This window comes from Toxotes jaculatrix, chromosome 2, assembly GCF_017976425.1.
Source record: "Toxotes jaculatrix isolate fToxJac2 chromosome 2, fToxJac2.pri, whole genome shotgun sequence".
In the NCBI taxonomy this organism is placed as follows: Eukaryota; Metazoa; Chordata; class Actinopteri; family Toxotidae; genus Toxotes; species Toxotes jaculatrix.
This window is the reverse complement of record NC_054395.1, coordinates 24,149,383-24,169,595: the sequence shown is the minus strand read 5'-3', so window position 1 is coordinate 24,169,595 and position 20,213 is coordinate 24,149,383. Positions and strand designations below refer to the sequence as shown.

Here is a 20,213-nt window from a genome sequence, read left to right as displayed (position 1 = left end):
AATTGCAAATTGTACATTGAGTCCTTTGTTCCTTACATTTGGACAGAATACACTTGAAAGGTAATGGATACAACATAAAAACACCATGAACAATCCATGGAAAGAATGACAGGGGTAGTTTAATGGGTATGAGGCACAGAATGAAGGCACTGGCCCTTATTTATCAAGCAGCTGTACATCCTTAATTTTCATCTAAAGATGAAAAGTAGTCCTTTTTGTGAAAATTGATAAGTGCATGTTAAACAGACTGAGGAGTGATCTTCAGTTTAAAGTTTAAAGCTGCATTCAGTGTTTTTCAACCACTAGGGGGCAGAAAGACTCCAAAACAAATGCTGAAACACAAACCTGAGACACCACTGGCTCATCAACGCGTTAGCAAACGACTGCCTACTTGCAGTACATACACGGAACAATATGGGTATCCTGTTGGTGTCATCCCCTCTGACAAATAATAAGTGTAATATTCACTGACCTTTGATCTCTTTTTCTTTCCATCATCTTCCATGAAAAATATCTGGATCTTTAACTTGTTCGTTGCTAAATGAGCCACTGGTTTACTGGGTATCTTTACTGTTTCCTTATATCTGTTGTATCTGTTGTCGCTAACTAGCGTGAACTCCATGACAAAATTGTTTCTGGATTAAGACTGAACAAAAATCCATTAAGCCCCAACCATATTTTCTGAATCCTAAAATGGACAATATGCTGTTTGAGAAGGGATGCATTAATGAAAGCTCAACCCTTTGTTAGGTCCCAAGTACATCTTAGTTTTTTTTTTTCTTGTTTCAAAACTATTCTAATCTCTCGGTTAAGTCAGTTTGTCCTTGCATCTTATGCATACTGTTTGTATAATGCTTAAAAAAGAGATGCATTCATGTTATTCTTCTTCTTCTTTTTTTTTTTTTTTAAATTAACTGTGCCCCTAAAAGTTTGTTGACAGCCCTAGGACCATGTAGTCTGTGCGTTGGACAAAAAAACAAAATAATGAGCTCAATGAGACTAAAAGCTGCGTACAGCTGCAGACATTTTTGTTAATTCTCAGTGGGATTCTATGATCAATCCTTTTTTTTTTTTTCTACCAAAGACTGTGAAGAATTTAACTTTAACATAACACCGGCTATACTGAGTCTGTTAAACAGTAAACACTGTTTGCTACGTATGCTACGTACAGAATGCCGTCCACCTAATTATCTTTGAACATTTTGGCTCTTTGGTGGAACTGTGCTTGCAACTTCTCCAAATGGGTCTTCATGCTGAGGAGCTACATGAGCCTAATTTTACACCCAAAATACTATTAATACTCCCATTAATCATTTCTACTGCTGCCTCCAAACTTATGACACAGAAGGGGAAACAATCTGTTGAAAAAATCTTTTGCAAGAGGCTGTGCATCAGCCACAGATCACAGGGGGTCCCAATGCAACCCTGTCCCTCGTAATCTATCATATTCTTTACTGTCAAGCTTTAAAAATACTGTGTTATTCCTTCAGATTACTTACAGAATATACTGTCTCACCTGAATTGTTCTAATCCCAGTGTAGTAAAAATGAAGGAGGTATTCTTGGGACAGAATTCTATATCTGTAAACATAGAAACACACAAATACAGAAAACACCAGGTAATATGGAAACAACCTTGGATAATTGCACTATTGTCAAGAACTCCACCTTCAGTGTTGGATTGGATGGAAGTTAAACAAATGCAGCAACTTCGGTTCTTACAATCACCCAACTGCTTGACTTTTTGAAGGCCTCAAAAAGCATATGATAAATAAGGGCCAATAAGTCTTGGATGTTTGAAGTATGCATCATCTCTGCAGTCCTGACTGACATTTATGGAGTGTGGCGCAAACCATGAAGGCTTGGTTCCTTTTGTGTTTGAAGTTACTCTTTATTCAGCAGAGGGTAACCCAGTGGCTAATGGTCCAAAATGACATCTCCACTGTGAATGACAACCATGACAAATGTTGCATTCCATAGACGTTGACAACACAGCACAGTACACGTGATGCTCCCATGCATGCTCTGGGACTGTACACTAGGTTTGCCAAGATGATGGCATCATCATCATCATCATCATCATTATGAAACATTTATTTAAAAAAACTGGGATGACCCACTGCTTTATTTTCAGGTGTGGTTAGTTCATGTAGGAATACTGAATGTACTTTAGTAAGGCATGTACAGTTTGAAGAGTACTGCAGCTTTCAACTCCAATAATACCAGTAACTGAAAATAATGACTATATTTTTATACTGTTTCATTTTGTCAACGGCATTTGACTAGAGCAAAAACAGAACACTTTTCCCCCTGTTTTTGTTGAAACGAGACAAACAAATCAGCCTCAGAGAGAACTGAAACTGTGCTATACACTTCAGAAGGAAAACATACTGTAGGCTCCAGGTGGTTTACTCACCCTGCATCTGGAAACGTCACTGCTCAACGCTCACTTGCGTCTCAGAAAGGGTGGGAAGAGGAAAATTAATTGTCCAATCTCCCTGACATCTCCCAGCTCCCTCCTTCAAATCTACTAATTTCTCATAAATTAAAGGCATTCAAGCCTTTACCTGATTCTCTAGAAAAATATGACATCCTTTCTATTTATGGAGTGACAAATTCCCATCTTTCCACCCCAGTCTTCTCTGCTGTAGAAGCTTTGAAGTCCTCCAGTATTTCCCCAGTATTCCCCAGAATCAGGTGGTTTCTCCTCAGGCAGGCCCTTGCTCCGCTCCCACGGTTTGTCTCTGTCTTAGATGGCATGGTTACTGTAGCTTATGTATGTCTGCTTGGAGGCCAGCACTGCAAAGGAAGGTGTAGGAGAAAGAAGGAAAGGGTTAAAAAATGCAATGCGTGAGAGTCAAATAGGTGTGAAACTGTAATCTTCCAGAGTACACGTTGGTGTCCAGATTGATGGGAAGCTCTATTTATGGATGACTTCATCAAACGAGTGGAACCAATTATAATAGCAGGGTTTTATAATGTAAAAACTGTGTTTACAGGCATGGGGTGTCCTCTATCACTGTAATTTATTTAGATTGAAATTTGTCATTTGTGAAGCTGGAGACAGTAGAAATGTGTCTGTGATACAGACTAAACTGTTACAGTGATGTAAAATTAAGAAATAAATAAATAGTCCTGCAACTGATAATTATTTTCATCATCAATTAGTTTGCACATTGTTTTCAGATAACTGTTTATTAAATGTCAAAAAACTGTGAAAAAATTTCTTACAGTGTAAATTGATTTGTCTCAACCAGCCTTAAAACCAAAAGAATATTCAAGCTACAGTAACATTAAACAGAGAAATCCTCACATTGGAACGAATGGAACCAGACAGTATTTGAGATATTGGCTTAAAAAAATGACTGAAACAGTGATCAAGTTATAAAAACAGATACCCATTAATTTTCTCCTGATCAACTAATTGATTAATCGTTTCAGCTGTAAAACAGATTTTAAACAAAATTCATAATATTTTGGGTCAAAACTGTTGTGGAATGTTGCAAGTGAATCACTGATTGCTGTAGCTTGTTGTAACACTGCATTTTAATTTTAACAACATACCACCAATGAAGTATTTGTGAAGACTATGATGCAGATTCCCTTTGAATCACTGGCGGTGGCAATGCTCATACCAAGTACCTGCTATTACACCATTCACCAAATCAGGGAAAACTCATCATGTTTTCCTCACAGCTGATTATGTCATTGAATTGCTTCCAAAAATGCACTACACAGAGTCACCAAGCAGATCACAACATTGGTATAAAATGCAATAGTAGTCATTCAAATGCAAGTCTTTTACCACATGCAAAGACCCGAGATTTCTCTGTGCATCAAGCAAAGCATGCAGCAGTCAGTCAGTCAGTGTGCTGCCATTTTGAACTGTAAAGCCTCTTCAATGTAAAATGCTATTAAGACAATATGTGATCTGACTTAGCACTGTAAGCGTTGTCATCAATGTTTGATAATAGTGCTCATTATTCTTTAATGGTCTTTTCATGTTTCACGGAATTTTATATCAGCTGCGAATAAAACACATAAGACAGATGACCGGAGGGCAGACCACAGAGACCATAGCAAACCGTTGGTCAAACGTGACTGTCATACCATACAGTAGTACCTGTGTGTACGCGTGCCGCCATGCTTGTCTGCACACACACGTCTGTGTGCAAGTGTCAGCGTGTACCTGTTAAGTAAACTGTTAAATAAAACTGTCCTCAGTGAGCATGCTGTGTGGAGGTAATCACACTACCAAATCTGCCAATCTGCCCACAGCAGCCTTGGCTGATTGAATATGTCAGAGGGGATGAATCCAATCAGAAGACTGCTGAAAGCTAGTAGAGGTGAGATGTGTAATGGTAAATGTTTCTGTATATTTGTCAGTGCCACGTTGGGTGTATGAATGGGGGTGGTATTCTTGCGATTTCATCCAAAGCATCTCTTCCAAGACAAGCGTTGATAAATGAACCTTATTTGAATATTTATGTGCTGCGAGGCCAAGATAAAGAATAGATGGTCCAGAAAGAATTGGAGCTGGCAGACCCATCTGTCTTTTCCTGTTCACTCTTATTGTTGTTGTTGTCCCATTACCACATATTCCTTCTTTTGTCAACTGGGAAACAAATTACAGGGGACACATGGCTATCGCTTGTCTCCTGCACTCAGGCAGAGTGGTGTCATCTACCCACATTAACAGGCTTTACCATGCTGATTGGCCATTTTACAGCACCGCACACCAATGTTGTCTATCCAAGTTGATGTCTGTTGGTCAGGGGTGGATTTGTGAGGGCGTGATTACAGCCTTGTGTCATTCAGGGTGCTGTATTTTAGCCAGGGGCAGCCGGGATGCTTTATGCATAGTGTATGCAGGCATGGGTGTTGTAGTGAACACTGGCAGAAATTAACTGGGGTAAAAAAGTGGTCACAGATAATCAAAGGGCAAAAATCATTGTCTAATCAGGTTACCTGAGAGTCTAAAGTCCCTCACAGGGCTCCCCTCCCTCAACACAGTCTGACACATAAGCACAGAGAGCATTTGTTAGATTCACAGTTCAAACCAGAGGGTGAGAATCAGCACTTACAAATGGGCTCTATAATAGGATAAGATATAACAACTCCATTCTCACATGAAAAAAAAAAAAGGGCATACAAGTGTGGGCGCAGGCTTTTTAGCCCTAATACACATCATTTTATACTGTTCAGCTTGTCAGAGTGCAAAATCAGAACCTTCAGTAATCAGAACATGTGGGGTTGCTTGATTGGATTTAAGCCTGCCCCCACACAGGGACTGCCTACTCATACATTTTATCTTGGTGATTGAAATATCCTCTTTTCCAACACCAAGCTACCCGTCTCTTTCGTCCCTTTCAAAATCAGAATAGTGTGGGCACCCTATCACACCTCCTGATTCATAAATCCAGTGTGGTGAGAGTTAGTGAGAAGGGAACTGTTTTTCTTCTCCCATGTATTCAAAATGCTGGATTATCCTGGTGAAACAAGAAAAGTTACTTCCTGCCTTTTTGAAACACGTTTTTTTTTATTTCCAGTGTGGAACTTAACAGCATTTAAAATATTACTGAATCTTACCTAATCTAAGAAGAGTATATTATATTAACAACCTGTAGGCTGTAAGCATTAGTTTGTCCTTCCTCTGATCAATTAAATCCTTAGAATAATGGGGAACTGGGAAATAATTCCTATTCTAGCTAGAGGCTAATTTGAAATCTGTTCTAATTGTTCACACAGTTCTGTTTATGTCATTGACAGTGGCTCATGTTCAGAATGGAGCAGCGCTTTAGCTGGCACTGAAACAGCATCCTAATTTCTTATATGCTCATGTAACGCTTGCTAATTTCCTGAAGTGCAAACTAACATTGCCATCAATTGTGTTGTCACCTAAAAGGAGTTATTATTTTCAAGTAGACATGTAATCCATAACTCCTATAATTTTATACAAACACAGCTCATTGTATCTGAATAAACAGAAAATCAACTCCTGGTTGAAGCCTTTTTTTTCTCCTTCCCAGTCTTTGTCTCTATTGCTCCATCAGACATGATACCAACCTTGTGTTTCAAGACTTTCACAGAGTTCAGACTTCGCCTCTCCATTGGGCCTCAGGCCACCTTTGGGGTTGAACTTGTTGGACATGGTGGCTGCAGTGACTACAGCCTTCAGGCTGCGCTTGCGCTTGGGTACGTTCTGCTCTGGATGGAAGAGGACCACGTAGACCTTAGGCATGTAGAGCATCCCCAGAGAGACAGACGCACTGAGGCTTACAGAGATGGTCAGGGTTGTGGTCTGGATATACATCTGTATGATGGAAGAAACAGGGAGACAAAGCAGAATCATTTGTTAAGAGTGATGGGCGGTGATGTTCTAGCTTTAGATCTCAGGTTAAGCTGAGTACACAGTAATGAAAGCTGAATCTGCACAGTTTGAATTTAGACCTTCAAGGAAAATCTAATTCATATCTTCTATTCTAAGAGTCAGTTTACTAATAAAGCTACAGAGAGGAGACTGGTTTCTGGGGCATGAGGTGATTGAGGCTTTAGAAAGTCTTCCATGTAGAACAGACACTGCAAGTCATATGTGGATAGTGAGGAATAATATTTTAATATAAATCACAGCACACAATATCCCATAATCATCACATAATAAGACATGGTGATAGCATACAGTGCCCTTTATTCGTATTCTGTTATTCTCATGTGCTGGGTTCATCACTCCTGAGCTCTGCTGTCGTTGCTGTGCTTATTTATGATATACAACTAATAGAAGTGCTCCCCCGATGGGTGTCGATGTAGTCTGCATATAGAGATTTTTACCCTGAGGTTTTAGACAACAGCATATGGATTGTGTACTCTCTGAAGCCAGTGACAGCTGCAACCCACAGCTGGGTAGCAGATATATAGCTACAGGCAACAACTATGGAGCAGAGAGAAACATCCTACAGCATATTAAAAGTGTCTGCCAGTGATTTTTCATTTATAATAATCATCCCAGTGCTCATACACAGTCCGTCTCTGATTTGTCGAGTAGGGAATGTGGGGAGTCAGAGCAGGGGCTGTAAAAATATAATAGGTAGGTAATTTTTTGTTTCTGATACACAAATATTGAATTCTTCACTAGGCCTGCGGTCTGGTCAGTCGGCTGGTCGATATGTTCTCGTTCGACCAAATTCTCACTTGTCCGACAGTCGGTGGGGTTGTTTCATGAGGAGAAAAGTAGCGATGGGAGGAGATGATGTTCTGCATGTTTTGAGCCCCTCCCGCTTTCACAACTTTGAATTCACAGAATTTGTCTCTTGTAGTTGTAGTTTCATGGGGAAACAATTAAAACCCATCAAAGGAATTTATAAAGACTTGTTTCACAGTGATTATACTCCATCACTTCACATTACTCCAGTGTCAAAAACATTAATTAGAAAAAAGAGGAAGAAGAGAACAACTGATTATGCCTCTTGGAGGAAAATTGCTGGGGTCCTCTGAAGTTGATGAACACAAGGCGAGGAGTGTACAGTGGAAACACAGCTGGCAGACATCCTTCAAAGAGATTTGCCTGAGGTTTTGTCTGACATTACATTCTCAGACATCACAAATGACTGAGTCCTTTGGCATGGGAATAGCCCACAGGGCCCTGAACCACACCAGCGTGTCAACAGTTATAGATGATGTTTCCCAACATGGGGTTATGACATATGTTCTTTGTATGTGAGCTTATACAACATTTATCTCCTCATTTCAAGATGTTTACAGTATTACTCTCACGCAGTAGGAGTTGTAATGTTTAAAAGTACATATGTTCTGAGGAGGGCATTTGTGCTTTAATTTTTTTTTTTTTTTTTTTTTTTTACTTTTTGTACAGGTAGGGCATTGTTTTGTTGTGTATTTGGTCAGTTCAAGTGAGAAAGCAAGGATGTGCAAAATGAAATAAATAGCATGACCTGTCACACAGTAACTATGATATTGATTTAATAAAAAACCTATAGAGAAGCCTTACACAAATTAAGCCCCTTTAAGCCATGTCAGTGAAGAGAGAAAAGATGTCAGTGCAAAATGGAAGTGGGAGGGGTAGGGCATTGTATTCCATCATATTGCAAGCAGCACATGAGCATTCCTTGGTGATAGAGGGGGGGGGGGGTGTTGTAATCTCCTGAGAAGATTACACGTGGCCTGGGGTGAGTACGGAACAATATTGCTACCCCTCTGGAGTACAGAGTGGAGTCACTCTGTGAGGGGAGCCAAGACCCTTGTCCACTTCCATTGGCCCCGGTGACATAAATTTTCCCTGACATGCCGATATGATTGCCAATCTGCTCCATCGGCACAGCGAGGGATCAGGGCTGAGGACAGACACCTCAGCAGGCAGAACCATTATGAAGTTTCTTTGAAGCAGCATTGCTCTTTTTTGTCATTAGGCATCAAATCTTTTGTCCAGACAGCTGCCAGAGCTGTCCCTACCTATATGCAAAGCATGTGAACTGAAACACACGTCCACAGCTCTTCCAAGTCCGCATACCCAAATATTCTGGTTTCAGGTTACTGTAATATAGAAGGAATTACATTAAATTGCTCTTTTATTGCCTATTCTTCCTTTTGGCCCTAGCACACCACAGGCCTTTCTCACAGAAGACATTTTGACATGTTACAGTTGAAAAGCAAAGGTGTAGATAATAAAATTGGTGAATTCCACGTGGCTAATTTGGTTTCAGGCTCCCAGTAATGTGCATGCTGGTTCACTGCCACACTGTCATGGCCAACTGGGACACTTGAATAGAATGGAGCCATCGTTAATGTTAGTAATTAGTAGCACCTCTGCTTTTCCTGCTATAACAAGTCAAAAGATGTGCTGTGAAAAAGGCCTGTATACCCTTTTCACAGCAGATATTTTGGCATGTCCTAGCAAGAAAAGCAAAGATATGACACTATATATGACTACACTCCTTATAGGACACCAGTGTTTTGCATCTGTGTTGCCTTTAACTCAAATTTGGTTTGGTTCCCAACATACAGTTAATGTTTCTTTAGAACACAATTTAAAGGGCCACGTCATAGTAGGCAATAGAATATCATGTTTTAAATTAGTAATAGATGGGCTATTGAATAATGAGTATTTCAATAAAACATATTCATTTTATGTATGGTCACATTCAACAGAATGGATTAATATTTTATGTTGCGTATAAGACATTATTTAATGAGCAGGATACATTCCATATTGGAAAGTAGAAATACATTGCTTCTCCAAAAACTGAAAATTAAAACTAAGTTTAAAGGCCGTATTCAGTCTCTAGGGTGTTTATTGTAATAGTGTATAATTTGTAGGGCTCGGTACTGAACTTCAGTACTTTATGGCATGGACCAAATTGCCTAGATGCTATGGAGTGTTAAAAAGTGCCTTATTATTCTGTACCAAATTTTGATACCTAAGGATTAAATCTCAACAGTGTCAGTGAGTCAGTAAGCATGCAGTATGTATAGTACACCAAGATCTAATAATGCTGATGATTGGCTGTCTAACGTTGTAGAGGCATGCTGGAAAAGCACAAAATGGACAGATGATGTTGCAGACGTTGCATTGTATTAATCAAAAGATGTTAATGGCTTGTAGTAGAAGAAGTAGTACTCAGGAAGAATGATCATTTCCAAACGTTTGTGTTGGCAACTAGAGCAACTACCACAACTATTTTTGACAACAACTGCAGACAACAAAAAGTGTGTCCCTCCCTCAAAAGGCACATCCCCTATATCCTTTGTCCAGTAAACACTTTCTTTTCCTACCATCACTTTACTAGTATCTAACACCTGTGCACACTTACCCACTACCTTGCCTTTTAACACAAGCTCTTTTATGTTGCAGTCTAAAGGCTGTCATGTTTGTTTATTGTGCAGTGTCGTAGCATTCCCTGATGCTTCTATTGCAACTGGTAGTTTGACTTTTCCACTCTCTGCTCTTTCAGTGTACATCTGTGTTGAGCAAACTCAAAATTAGCACCGTTATTTGTAATTTGTCATTCACTTTCAACTGACAAGAAACACAGTAATTTTATGCTACTTCACAAACATGCGTTATCTGTTTCTGTGTGACTTCTCTGTGAATGTGCAGTGATTGACTACTCGGTATTCCCGCTCAGTGAAGCTGAATCAAACACACACAGAAACACAATTAAAGAAAACACATCCAGGCAAACTTGAGGTGAATCAATTATCCTCACAAGTCGACTCTAAAAGCCTTGTAATCCCCACAGTGGAGCACAAAGCCCATCATCTCATGATGAATAGTGGCAGCATCCACAAACACAAGAGGCTGATGCTATACAACAAACATAATTTGAGTGGCCATTTTCTTCACAATGAGGCTCACAGGAAATATAAAAGAACTTGAAATGGAAAACTGACTTCCAGTATGCACAAGTGATTTTAATTGACTTGCTGCCATTCTTCTCTTTGTAAATACAGTGCAATTGGTGAAAGCTTAGTGAGTGCATTGGCTTATGTGCACAGATTTACAACAATAAATTGTAAGAATGGGCCAAAACTTAGTTAATTTTTACTTCCACCACAATTGTATATTTACCTTTTCTGCTGATTGTGAGGTCCCAAAGAAGATGGGGATGAAGGCAAGCCATACAATGCAGGTGGTGTACATGGTGAAGCCGATGGGCTTGGCCTCGTTGAATGTCTCGGGAACCCCCCTGGTCTTGATGGCATAAACTGTGCAGGTGACCATCAGTAGCATGCTATAACCCAGCAGACAGATGAGGGACAGGTCTGATATGTCACATTTCAGAACGCCGCGGGCCATTTCAGGATTGGCAGTGCGCTGGTCCTCATAGTCGATGATGGCTTGTGATGGGTCAACGCCGAACCAGATGCACACTCCGAGGAGCTGCACTGATATCAGGCTAAATGTGATGACTAACTGGGACGCCGGGGAGATGAATCGAGGGGCACTGACCGACATCTTGCCCTGCTCAAAAATCCTGTAGATTCGATTTGTCTTAGTAAGCAGTGCTGCATAGCTTATACTCATACCCAGGCCCAGGAAAATCCTTCGCAGCGAGCATATAACCACATCTGGAGTGGAGATCATAAGGAATGTCGTAGCATAGCAGAGGAAGATACCCGTCAGCAGCACGTAGCTCAGTTCTCGACCTGATGCCTTAACAATGGGTGTGTCATTGTAGCGTACAAAGGTGACGACCACAAACAGTGTGGCCATGATGCCCATGACAGCGATGAGAACAGGGATAACTGCCCAAGGGGAGCTCCACTCCAGCTTGACAATGGGAATGGCAACGCAGCCAGTGTGGTTCTCATTGGGCCGCAAGTCAAAGCGGCACATCTTGCAGGTGTACGTGTCTGCCTGATACTGGTAACCGTCACAATTCTCACAGTGCCAACAACATGGGATTCCTTTCACTGTCTTCTTGCGCTGGCCAGGGCGGCAGGGTTGGCTGCAAATAGAGGAGGGGACTTCTTGCGTTCCACCGGGCCACTGCATCTCATTGGTCTGGAGGGGAAAAATATGAGAGGGGAGAAGAATTGGCAGAAATGTCCCATTAATTCCCCCTTACCACACTAACACTGTTTTACTCAGACACTCACGTACAACCTGAAACCCAAACAGGGTAAAAACTACTGTGCAGTTACTCATTATTAATACATTTGGACTTGTTCATAATCACAATTAAAAAGCACTTTTAAATTAAGATTAAACTCACCTTTAAGGGTCAGTGTAGCAAAAACATTAACACCGTTTGCTGCGTATTGTTTCACTAGTTACATATTAAACAATGCAGTACATAATGAATGAGGACACAATTCAGTTAACACTTGGCAGATTAGTTTACACACACACAGAAGTGCATGATAGAATGAACAAACTGCAAATGGGAGATTCACCACATGAAAGCTGCAGCTTTTTCTTTACCAAGACATCATTATGTGAACTCACTGAATTTCAACTCAATAGGAAATGACTGCTGCTTAATTACTCCTCTTCCAAGGATTGTTGCACTTACTTGAAGAACGATAAGTAAATAGAGTCTAGCGTCGTTGCACTGCAGTCTCAAAACAGTACAATGCCGTATCTTGTGCTGGCGCATGGACCTTATTTATTTGTATTACATCGGCCTTGTTAAGTGTAATAGGGTGCAGAAAGGGATAGGGAGTATTCAATTATTCAAATAAACATCCAGATGGTTGAGGTGATTGCTTTTGTGTCCAAAAAATCTCCATATGGAATTCTTGTTTTTTTCGTGGAGGTCACTACCATGCAGGTGAAGCTGCAAATCTACAGTATGTGCATTAACAAAGTAAGAAAGCCCGGGGGTTCATATATAAATGATGCATACACATTGTCCCTCACAAAGTTTTGCATTTAAAACAAAGCAATTCAAGGGGCTTTTTTGGCACTGCTGGAGGAAAATGAATTCAAATGAGAAAATATATTTTGAGATTATGATCTTCCAGACAAATATTTAAAACATTCATACGTCTAAGTGGAGCTGATCCGTCCAGTGGCCGATGATCTTGTACTCTGTGGTGTTATTTATGATCTGGTATTGGTAGATTTCATAGCGACCAGGAGCATCTCCATTCACGTTGAAGACTACTGGCGTACCAGCAATTCCTGAGGATAGAAAAGAGTATAAAAGTTGTTTGTTATTTTAGAGCACAGATTGTTCCTAAATAAGAACTGCAGTGATGGACAATACAGTAAAAACTCAAGCTCTTTTTCCCATAATGCCCTGAGATGAAATGAGGCTGCAAGGGGACTTCAAGCCAATGCTGTTATAGTGTTAATGATGGGAACAAAATAGATTCTGACAGCCATGTTGTCCTGGTCCTTTGAGGAGGGCCAAGGCTGCTGTCTGTTCATGTTCCCAAATCATTTCACACTCCTTCATTCTGCTTATTGCCCCATTGCTTGTTATCTGCAAGGTCCCCACTCAGAGTGCTAACGAATGACAGCACTGATTTTGATTACCACTTTGAGGTCTCTCTCTCATCCCTCTGCTTCCTGTTTCTGTCTGTTTCTGAGCCAACCTACAAACCCCTCTCCAGCTTCACAACTTGTTATAAAGTTGTGGTGTGAGGGAACGAGGATTCACAGATTTAGCGATGAGAGCCCATCACAGAGCGTCTCTGAGGAAAGGACCATTAATAGCATTCCCATCCCCATTTGCTCCGACCAAATTTCCCTTCTCTCCTTCGGTGCAATCCCCTAATACTCAGCAATTCTGAAGCACGTTGAAATGAGGGGGTGGAAAGTGCTTAAAAAAATGCTATTTTTTAACTTGCGGCTGAAATGTGTTTTGAATTGCCCTCAATCAATAATTGGATGTTGTGTACAATAGATTGTAGAGCTACATCAAAGGGAGAAGGCTGCATTTTTTTTGCAACAAAAAAAGGACGATGGCCCAGACACTTGACTCAGTGGTTTTAAGTTCCTGTAGTTTAGGAGAAAGTAGGACATGTTCCACAAATATTGACCACACTCTTCTCTATCATAAGAATAAAAAGAATTCTTTATTTGGATTTTGTTCTCTTTAATAGGTCACAGTATTGATTGTTGATTGCTCTTTGAACTTATGAGTCAGAGATGGAAACCTGTGTGTCAGACTTTGAGACCAAACTTGTTTTTTCCCCTCTGAAAATTTGTGTGTGTCAGAGGTGTGATTAAAACCCTTAGGATTTAATTACATTAGCACCATCCTGCTGCATTATCTAGAGGGCATGTCTAAGACAACAACAGGCAGCCTCGCAATTATGAAGATTTTCTTGCCCATCTCAGCAATACAGGGAATTGAGTGGGATGTATTTTCCTACTAATTTGATTGCCTTAATCGATTAGTTTCACCTCTTAACTTGCAGAAAGGCACATCAGTTTTCATGCTCAGCCAGCAAATATTAACAAACTGCTTGTTTAATAACCAGCTCAAATTTTTGAGGAAACACTGCTCGAGAAAACTCTTGGTAATGAAAGCCATGCGATATGGGAAAAACCGTCTACTGCCATCAGCTGCAGCTCTGCTCAAAAGCACTCAAAATGAAATGGTCACAGTAAAATTGTCTATTTATTCCACTCTAAATGTGCTAAACTGGACTCATAACTGTGTGTGTATTAGAGTCCATGTTAGTGCTGTGAGAGCTAAATGAAGTGTACAGTGGAGGGGAAATGTGTGCATGGCAGTGTGTAGGCACTGTATTATTACTAACATGCAATTTCAAATGAGATGAAAAATGTATAAACACAATTAATCTTCACTCATAGTAGTTGTGACAATGGCTGTCAAATTGTTTTTACACTCCTCAAATTTGATTTGATTTGATCTTTATTTTGGTCTATTAAGATGATGAGGCAAAACAGCAAAGGAAAGCAAGCTAGTAAGAAAGAAAAACACCTTATGCATAGTCAGTACTGATGTAAGTCTGCTGCAGACATAATGTGTCCTTACCCATGATGCACAAATGATGATATACCACTTTGACTGAAGAGGTGAAGGCTGAAGCCGAAGCTTATGACGTCTACCCTTAACACCATCAAATCTTTACCTTACTAGAACTTATATGCCATAACTCAAACAAGTTACGATGGGATATCAAACAAGTGTCATATCTAACACCTTACTTTTAAACAGTCTTTTAAATCACTGAATTGTACTACAAATTCAAATTAGTCTTCGTCTTTCCAGTAGTACCTAGTCTGCTAGTTGAAATTCCAAACCGTGTTCATATTTTTCTTGATTTTTAAGGCTCGTTTGTTGAAGATTGATACACATTTGTAGTTTTGCTTTGCTTCTTTTAAGAACCGATAAAACAAAACAGTAATTTTCAGGATGCCGCAGTTCCAGTTAAACAGGCATGACCCTTCGACTCCATTAGAAGCCATTAGCCAAAGTCACAGGACACCTAATGTGTTTGCAAATGCTGTGTAAAAACTGATCAAAATAAGATGCAGATTTTGCTGCTGAACTTGTGCTCTTGAAAATTGTGGCAGAAATTGTGGAGGTGGCTTCAGTGAACACAGTTTCTTTGATGGGAACATTTGCTACAAACCTAACAATACAAGTTAAAGAGAATTATCACACTTTCTTCGTAAATGCAGAGCACTCACTTAAAATACCAAGATTCTACTCTATAATGGAGGCAGAGCCTTACATGGTTATTAGTCATTCAATGGGGCAGAGTTAAGGGCCAATGCTGGGGTTGATTATCTTTTCAGACTGCCCTTTTCTTTTATGACACTGACCTCAGGAGTAGTTTAGTCTTTCAAACTGTATTGTATTGTCAAGCTTGGCTGTATTGTTTAATATTTCTAGTTCATGGTCATTATTAAGCATTATACACTCTTTAATTTGAGATCCTTTAATGGTTTGCATTGGTCTGACCAGTAGACTGTTATATGTAGAAAAGTGCCTCCTTTTTCTGCAACCACAAATCTGCAGTAAAACCTTTCTTCACACTGCTTAATTACTATTAAGAGTGGTCTGCTCAAACATTACTATCATATAATATATGATCCTGTGCGTCCTCAGACTGCGCCCAAATTAAGTTAGTAATCAAACCTCATGAAAACAGGCAGCTTTAAATGACTGCGTTGAAAGCCTGATGTTACAACCAACTTTTAAACACAGCAAGTTTGCCACTGCTTTCCCATCAGCTTTATTTCTTGCAAGGGTACTTCATAAAACAAAATGTCCTCAGGAAAAACAGCATTAAGCACAACTGAGTGTGCACTATTCCTGAACGTAACCAGCTGCAGTTTACTTCAGCATCACTGGGATTGCAATCTTAATATCATGCATCAATAAGTAGCAACATCGTCTACAATATCTGTATTGCTTGGGTTTCCTCTTTCCTTTAGTCAGCATGGATGACTATAGACAATTCCCAGAATACACTGGGATCATGTAGAGTTTCCCGCTGTTTTCCTACAAACCTTTTAAATTCTCCATCCCTTTGAGCTGAGAGACTCTTAAAAGCAAGGCAGTTTTCCGGTAATGTGTAGCATTGATTTTCTAGCCATCCCTGTTGTAACCCCAGTGGCTTCAGTGCTGACAAGCCTTCCAGTAAAATAGCACCATGAATAAAGGAATGCATAAAGAACTGAAGTTTAATTCTATAACACAAACCTGTCATACAGTGTTCCAGACTGAAGCAGAACTCCTTTGCTGGGAGAATTGATCCATCTTGCACAGCTAAACAAATATGACTTCAGAATACAACTCCAAACAATTTCTTTTTCTTTTTTTATGCTACACAAATGAGGACTGACCTGATTACATACTAATAAGCACACTCAGGAACAGGTAAACAGTGTTTTGACTTTGAAGATGGGGCCTAGTAAAACACTGCAGAGCACTGCAGAAATTCCTTTCAATATCCATTAGGCATGAACAGTAACTGCTGCAAACCAAGTCTCAAGTTAACCTTTATTCTCCCCGACAATAAAGGTTATGTTTACTACATTAAAAAGAAACATGTTCATCCATACTTAACTTGTATTATTGTTTTTCAATGGTTTCTCTAGTAAGTACGATACCAGAACTATGTCGTGTTTAAAATAAAATATTTAAAATATTGCTGCTAAAAGGAACCGATGTTTGGGGAATGTTGGGAAAACAAAAAGCAGTCTCCCGTGTTTAAGTCAGACACTTGGGTGAACCATTCGTCCGTCCCAACCTCCCTACAAGGTTCTGTGTCCTTAATAATAATGTTGCACTAATTCAGCCTTTGTCCATTCCAGACAAGAGCCATAATTCACATGGCCACTGGAGGTGCAAGTTAGGTAAGCTTGCACATTTTTGTCGTATTTGGCATTTGAGCAGTTGACAAAAGCTATAGTTTTTCTTGTGAGGAAAGTCTCTAGAATTACTAACTCTTTAATTTCCCTGACAATGGCGCTTTTCACCAGGAGAGCCTCGTTGAGATTTACACCATCTTTCCCCAAAAAGTTTGGGTTAGCCTCTGAGCAACCAGTAGCAATTGTTGGTGCGGGATCTCCTGCTTTCCACCCGTCATGGACACACAGTTTATTCCCCTCTCATTTCCTCTCTCTCTGTATATGTGTCTGTCTGTTTTATGGGTGTGGTGCATCTACTCATCGACTCTGCGGTAAATGTTGTCAGTTGAACTCTGGATCCTGCAGCAGTTTACAAATTGTGGTTTTTCAAACTGAGGTTCCTTTATTTTTCTCATTTACTGTAAATTATTCCCGCCATGTACTTGCTGTGGCGTGACTACCCGAAGATCCCACTCTGTAATTGTCTCAGAAATAAATGTATCCATTACTGTATAATCATCTGTGAGGGTGGAGCAGGTTTGAGACCGTGTCGAACTGCTCTTGTTGCATTCTGCTTGATTGCATGAACACTCTGACCCACTACTTCTCTGACTTACAATTATCTCAAGTTGTTATAACTACCAATGCTGACCTAAGTTGGACCCTGTTCTGCATACATTTTTATAATGTCTTTCAAGCCAGAGGGTTAAATTCGTGCACACGCTGCTTTCATGACCTCCTTATGTATGCATCGTTTCTTGTACATATGGGCCTATAATTAATTTTCAAAGTTTCAAAGTGCATCTTACTTGTTGGTACAGTATATTACAGTGTGTCTTTAGTAGAATCGTGTTCTTACACTGTAAATTAAAACCTAATTTTCCACATCCTGAATATCAGTTTATACTCTTTATACTGAATATTTTAATCATGTATTCTCTTTAGTGCTTATGTTTCATCCCTGAAACATTCAGCAGCATTAGGCATGCGTTTGCTCCATGTGTCTAGATAAGGATGCTTATTTTCTTATAAAATGATTTTATGTTGTCAATATTTTGGTTTTTAGTGGCCTTTAATGAACACTATTTCCCCAGACCATTGCATATTAAATATCACAGCTCGACAAAAGAGACAAATCCATGCGTGAGTTGAGGCACGGCAGCTCCTCACGACAGCAGAACTGAGAGGACTGAACCGTGTAGCTGTTTTTAGAGATTTTAGCAGATGTTACAGTTAAAAAGTTGGAGTGTTATGACTTAAAATCACAAAGGCTTCAACCTGTAATCGCAAGTTCCGTAATGGATATAGCCTGGACAATGTTTGTTGTTTTGTTTTTTTAATATTGTGTTCATATACACACTAAATAGGAGATTTGATTTCAATGACACTGTTTCCTAATGGCCTCAGACCTTTTGCAGCATGTGTGTGCTGCAATTTCTTGTTACTTATCGGCCGACATATACACCTGTATCCGCAATAAGCTGATACTGGCCGATATTGATATATGATTGCTGGACTCTTTTACAAAAAGTTATACAATGGAAGGGTCAATGCTATGTGACCTGTGTTGTGTGTACATACAGCAAGTGCCTTTAACTCATACTTCTTTCTGGTTTCTTGTTGGATATAACTGCATACTCTATTTGCCAGAATTTAGGTTTACATAGGACAACCACTGATGCCTGTTTTTGCTGGTGCTGCCTTCTAACTCTCTCCCCTTTCTCACTTATGTACAATTTTAACTCAGCAGCCAGTGCACTTCTAACAGGAGATCTCTTGCGTGGGCAATTCAATGCTGACAAGATAAGGCGGGAAATCTCACAAAGCACAGTTCCTGCACATCATCAGCTATGATAAAACACGCTGTTCTGCCGCTGATTGTCAACCCTCCTACAGATTTCAGCCTCTTATACTTGCTGGGAGTAATTTACATTCAGTAGCCTGATAATTGGAGACCACTGTATACTCACAAAGCCTCTGCATGAGTGTGCTATTGAACCCAAAAATAGGACGTATGAGTTGCTTCAGATAGTACAGCACAAATGTCTCCGAATGATACAGTGGTCTAAGAATGCTTTGGTAGAAATAAAGTGACTTCTTGTGATACCATATACAGTCTCGCTGAGAGGAATTGAGGAATTTGGCCAGTGATAAACAACTTGTGCTTTATGTACAGTACATATACACATGGGTGCGAACCTACATGGGTAGAATAAGGAAATACACACCTGTGAAGTTGACATTGCGGATGTACTTGAGCAGCAGTGTGCCGTTGATGGTATCCATCTTGGAGCAGAGGCCAACTTTGCCAGGACAAAGATCTTTGTGCATGTTGTGTAGAGCATGAGCCATAGCATAAACAGCGTCAATCACAAACTGTACCTTCCCCTCCTGTTCGTACGAAGAATCTTTCCCAATCCGCTCGTGATCTGAAAGAAAACATTAACAACACAAGAATTAGAGCTCACGAAATTATTCCGCTGCACCGCACTGGACTTGATTCATTCATAAGTACTTGGAGAGATATGATAACCTGTTTGATTTAACTTATGCATGTTCCCATGCTGTGTTTTACTGGCAGCCTTGACAGGAAATAAGAACGCTGCACCACAATCAGTCCGAAATGAAAGAACTAAACAATGATTGCTGGATATGTAAAATCAAGCAAATGATAGCCTTTCAAGAGGCCTGATTACTCATTTGTGAACTCATCTTTTTTTTCCCCCACCATATTTAGTTTATTTAGAGATTGGCATTGAATTGTGCATGTTAACCACAAATTATATACTATTTCCTCTAGACATCAATCACAGATTCTCTTTCACAAATCCAAAATAGCCTCATGTGCAGCCTTTCTCATTATGGTATGTCGATCTCTGATTAAGCCCACTCAACATTATTCAACAGACTCGTTTGGTTCATATATCCTAACCTGCCTTCTTCATTGCACCTAAAAGGCTTTGCAGTACTGCATAGCACCATGCAAAGATTGTAAGATGTTTCAAATAGATTGTCAATACGAATATAGATCGGAAATCTTGCTTGGGAACATTGTCGGAGCACTATCAGGTCTTGTTTAGATGATCTCCTAGTGTTTATCCCCTCAAAGTCAGGTGCCACCTCACATCTATTAATCAAGAGCAGAGAGTGTTATAGAGTGGTTGAGGCGAAGTGGGAGACACAGCCAAGACAGGCCTAATCATTCTTCAGTATTAATGTAATTAGTTATGACAGGTGTACATTAATCATGGCTGAGGTTGTTCTAATGCTTTGAAAATGTTTTAATCGCCAAGCAAGGTTTCAATTAGCCCCTTAATCCTTTTACTAGCCAGTGCCCTGTCGGATAAGTTGAGCAGAAAGAGGAACACTGTTACTGCTTTAACTCATATGCAGCAACAGGAAGAAGAGACAGGAATAGAACT

The 20,213-nt window shown here is 39.9% G+C and overlaps 1 protein-coding gene across 1 annotated transcript in view; it reads right to left on the bottom strand.

Moving 5' to 3' along the window:
• Positions 1–2,748: 2,748 nt before the first annotated feature.
• Positions 2,749–20,213, bottom strand: part of LOC121191945 (metabotropic glutamate receptor 4-like) — a 104,360-nt gene continuing 86,895 nt past the window's right edge. Inside the window, exons 6-10 of the mRNA XM_041053434.1 lie at positions 19,020–19,220; positions 12,500–12,636; positions 10,579–11,514; positions 6,066–6,312; positions 2,749–2,798 (exon numbers count right to left, since the gene is read on the bottom strand). Coding sequence (XP_040909368.1) covers positions 2,749–2,798; positions 6,066–6,312; positions 10,579–11,514; positions 12,500–12,636; positions 19,020–19,220 — 1,571 coding nt within the window. The remainder of the gene's footprint in view (positions 2,799–6,065; positions 6,313–10,578; positions 11,515–12,499; positions 12,637–19,019; positions 19,221–20,213) is intronic.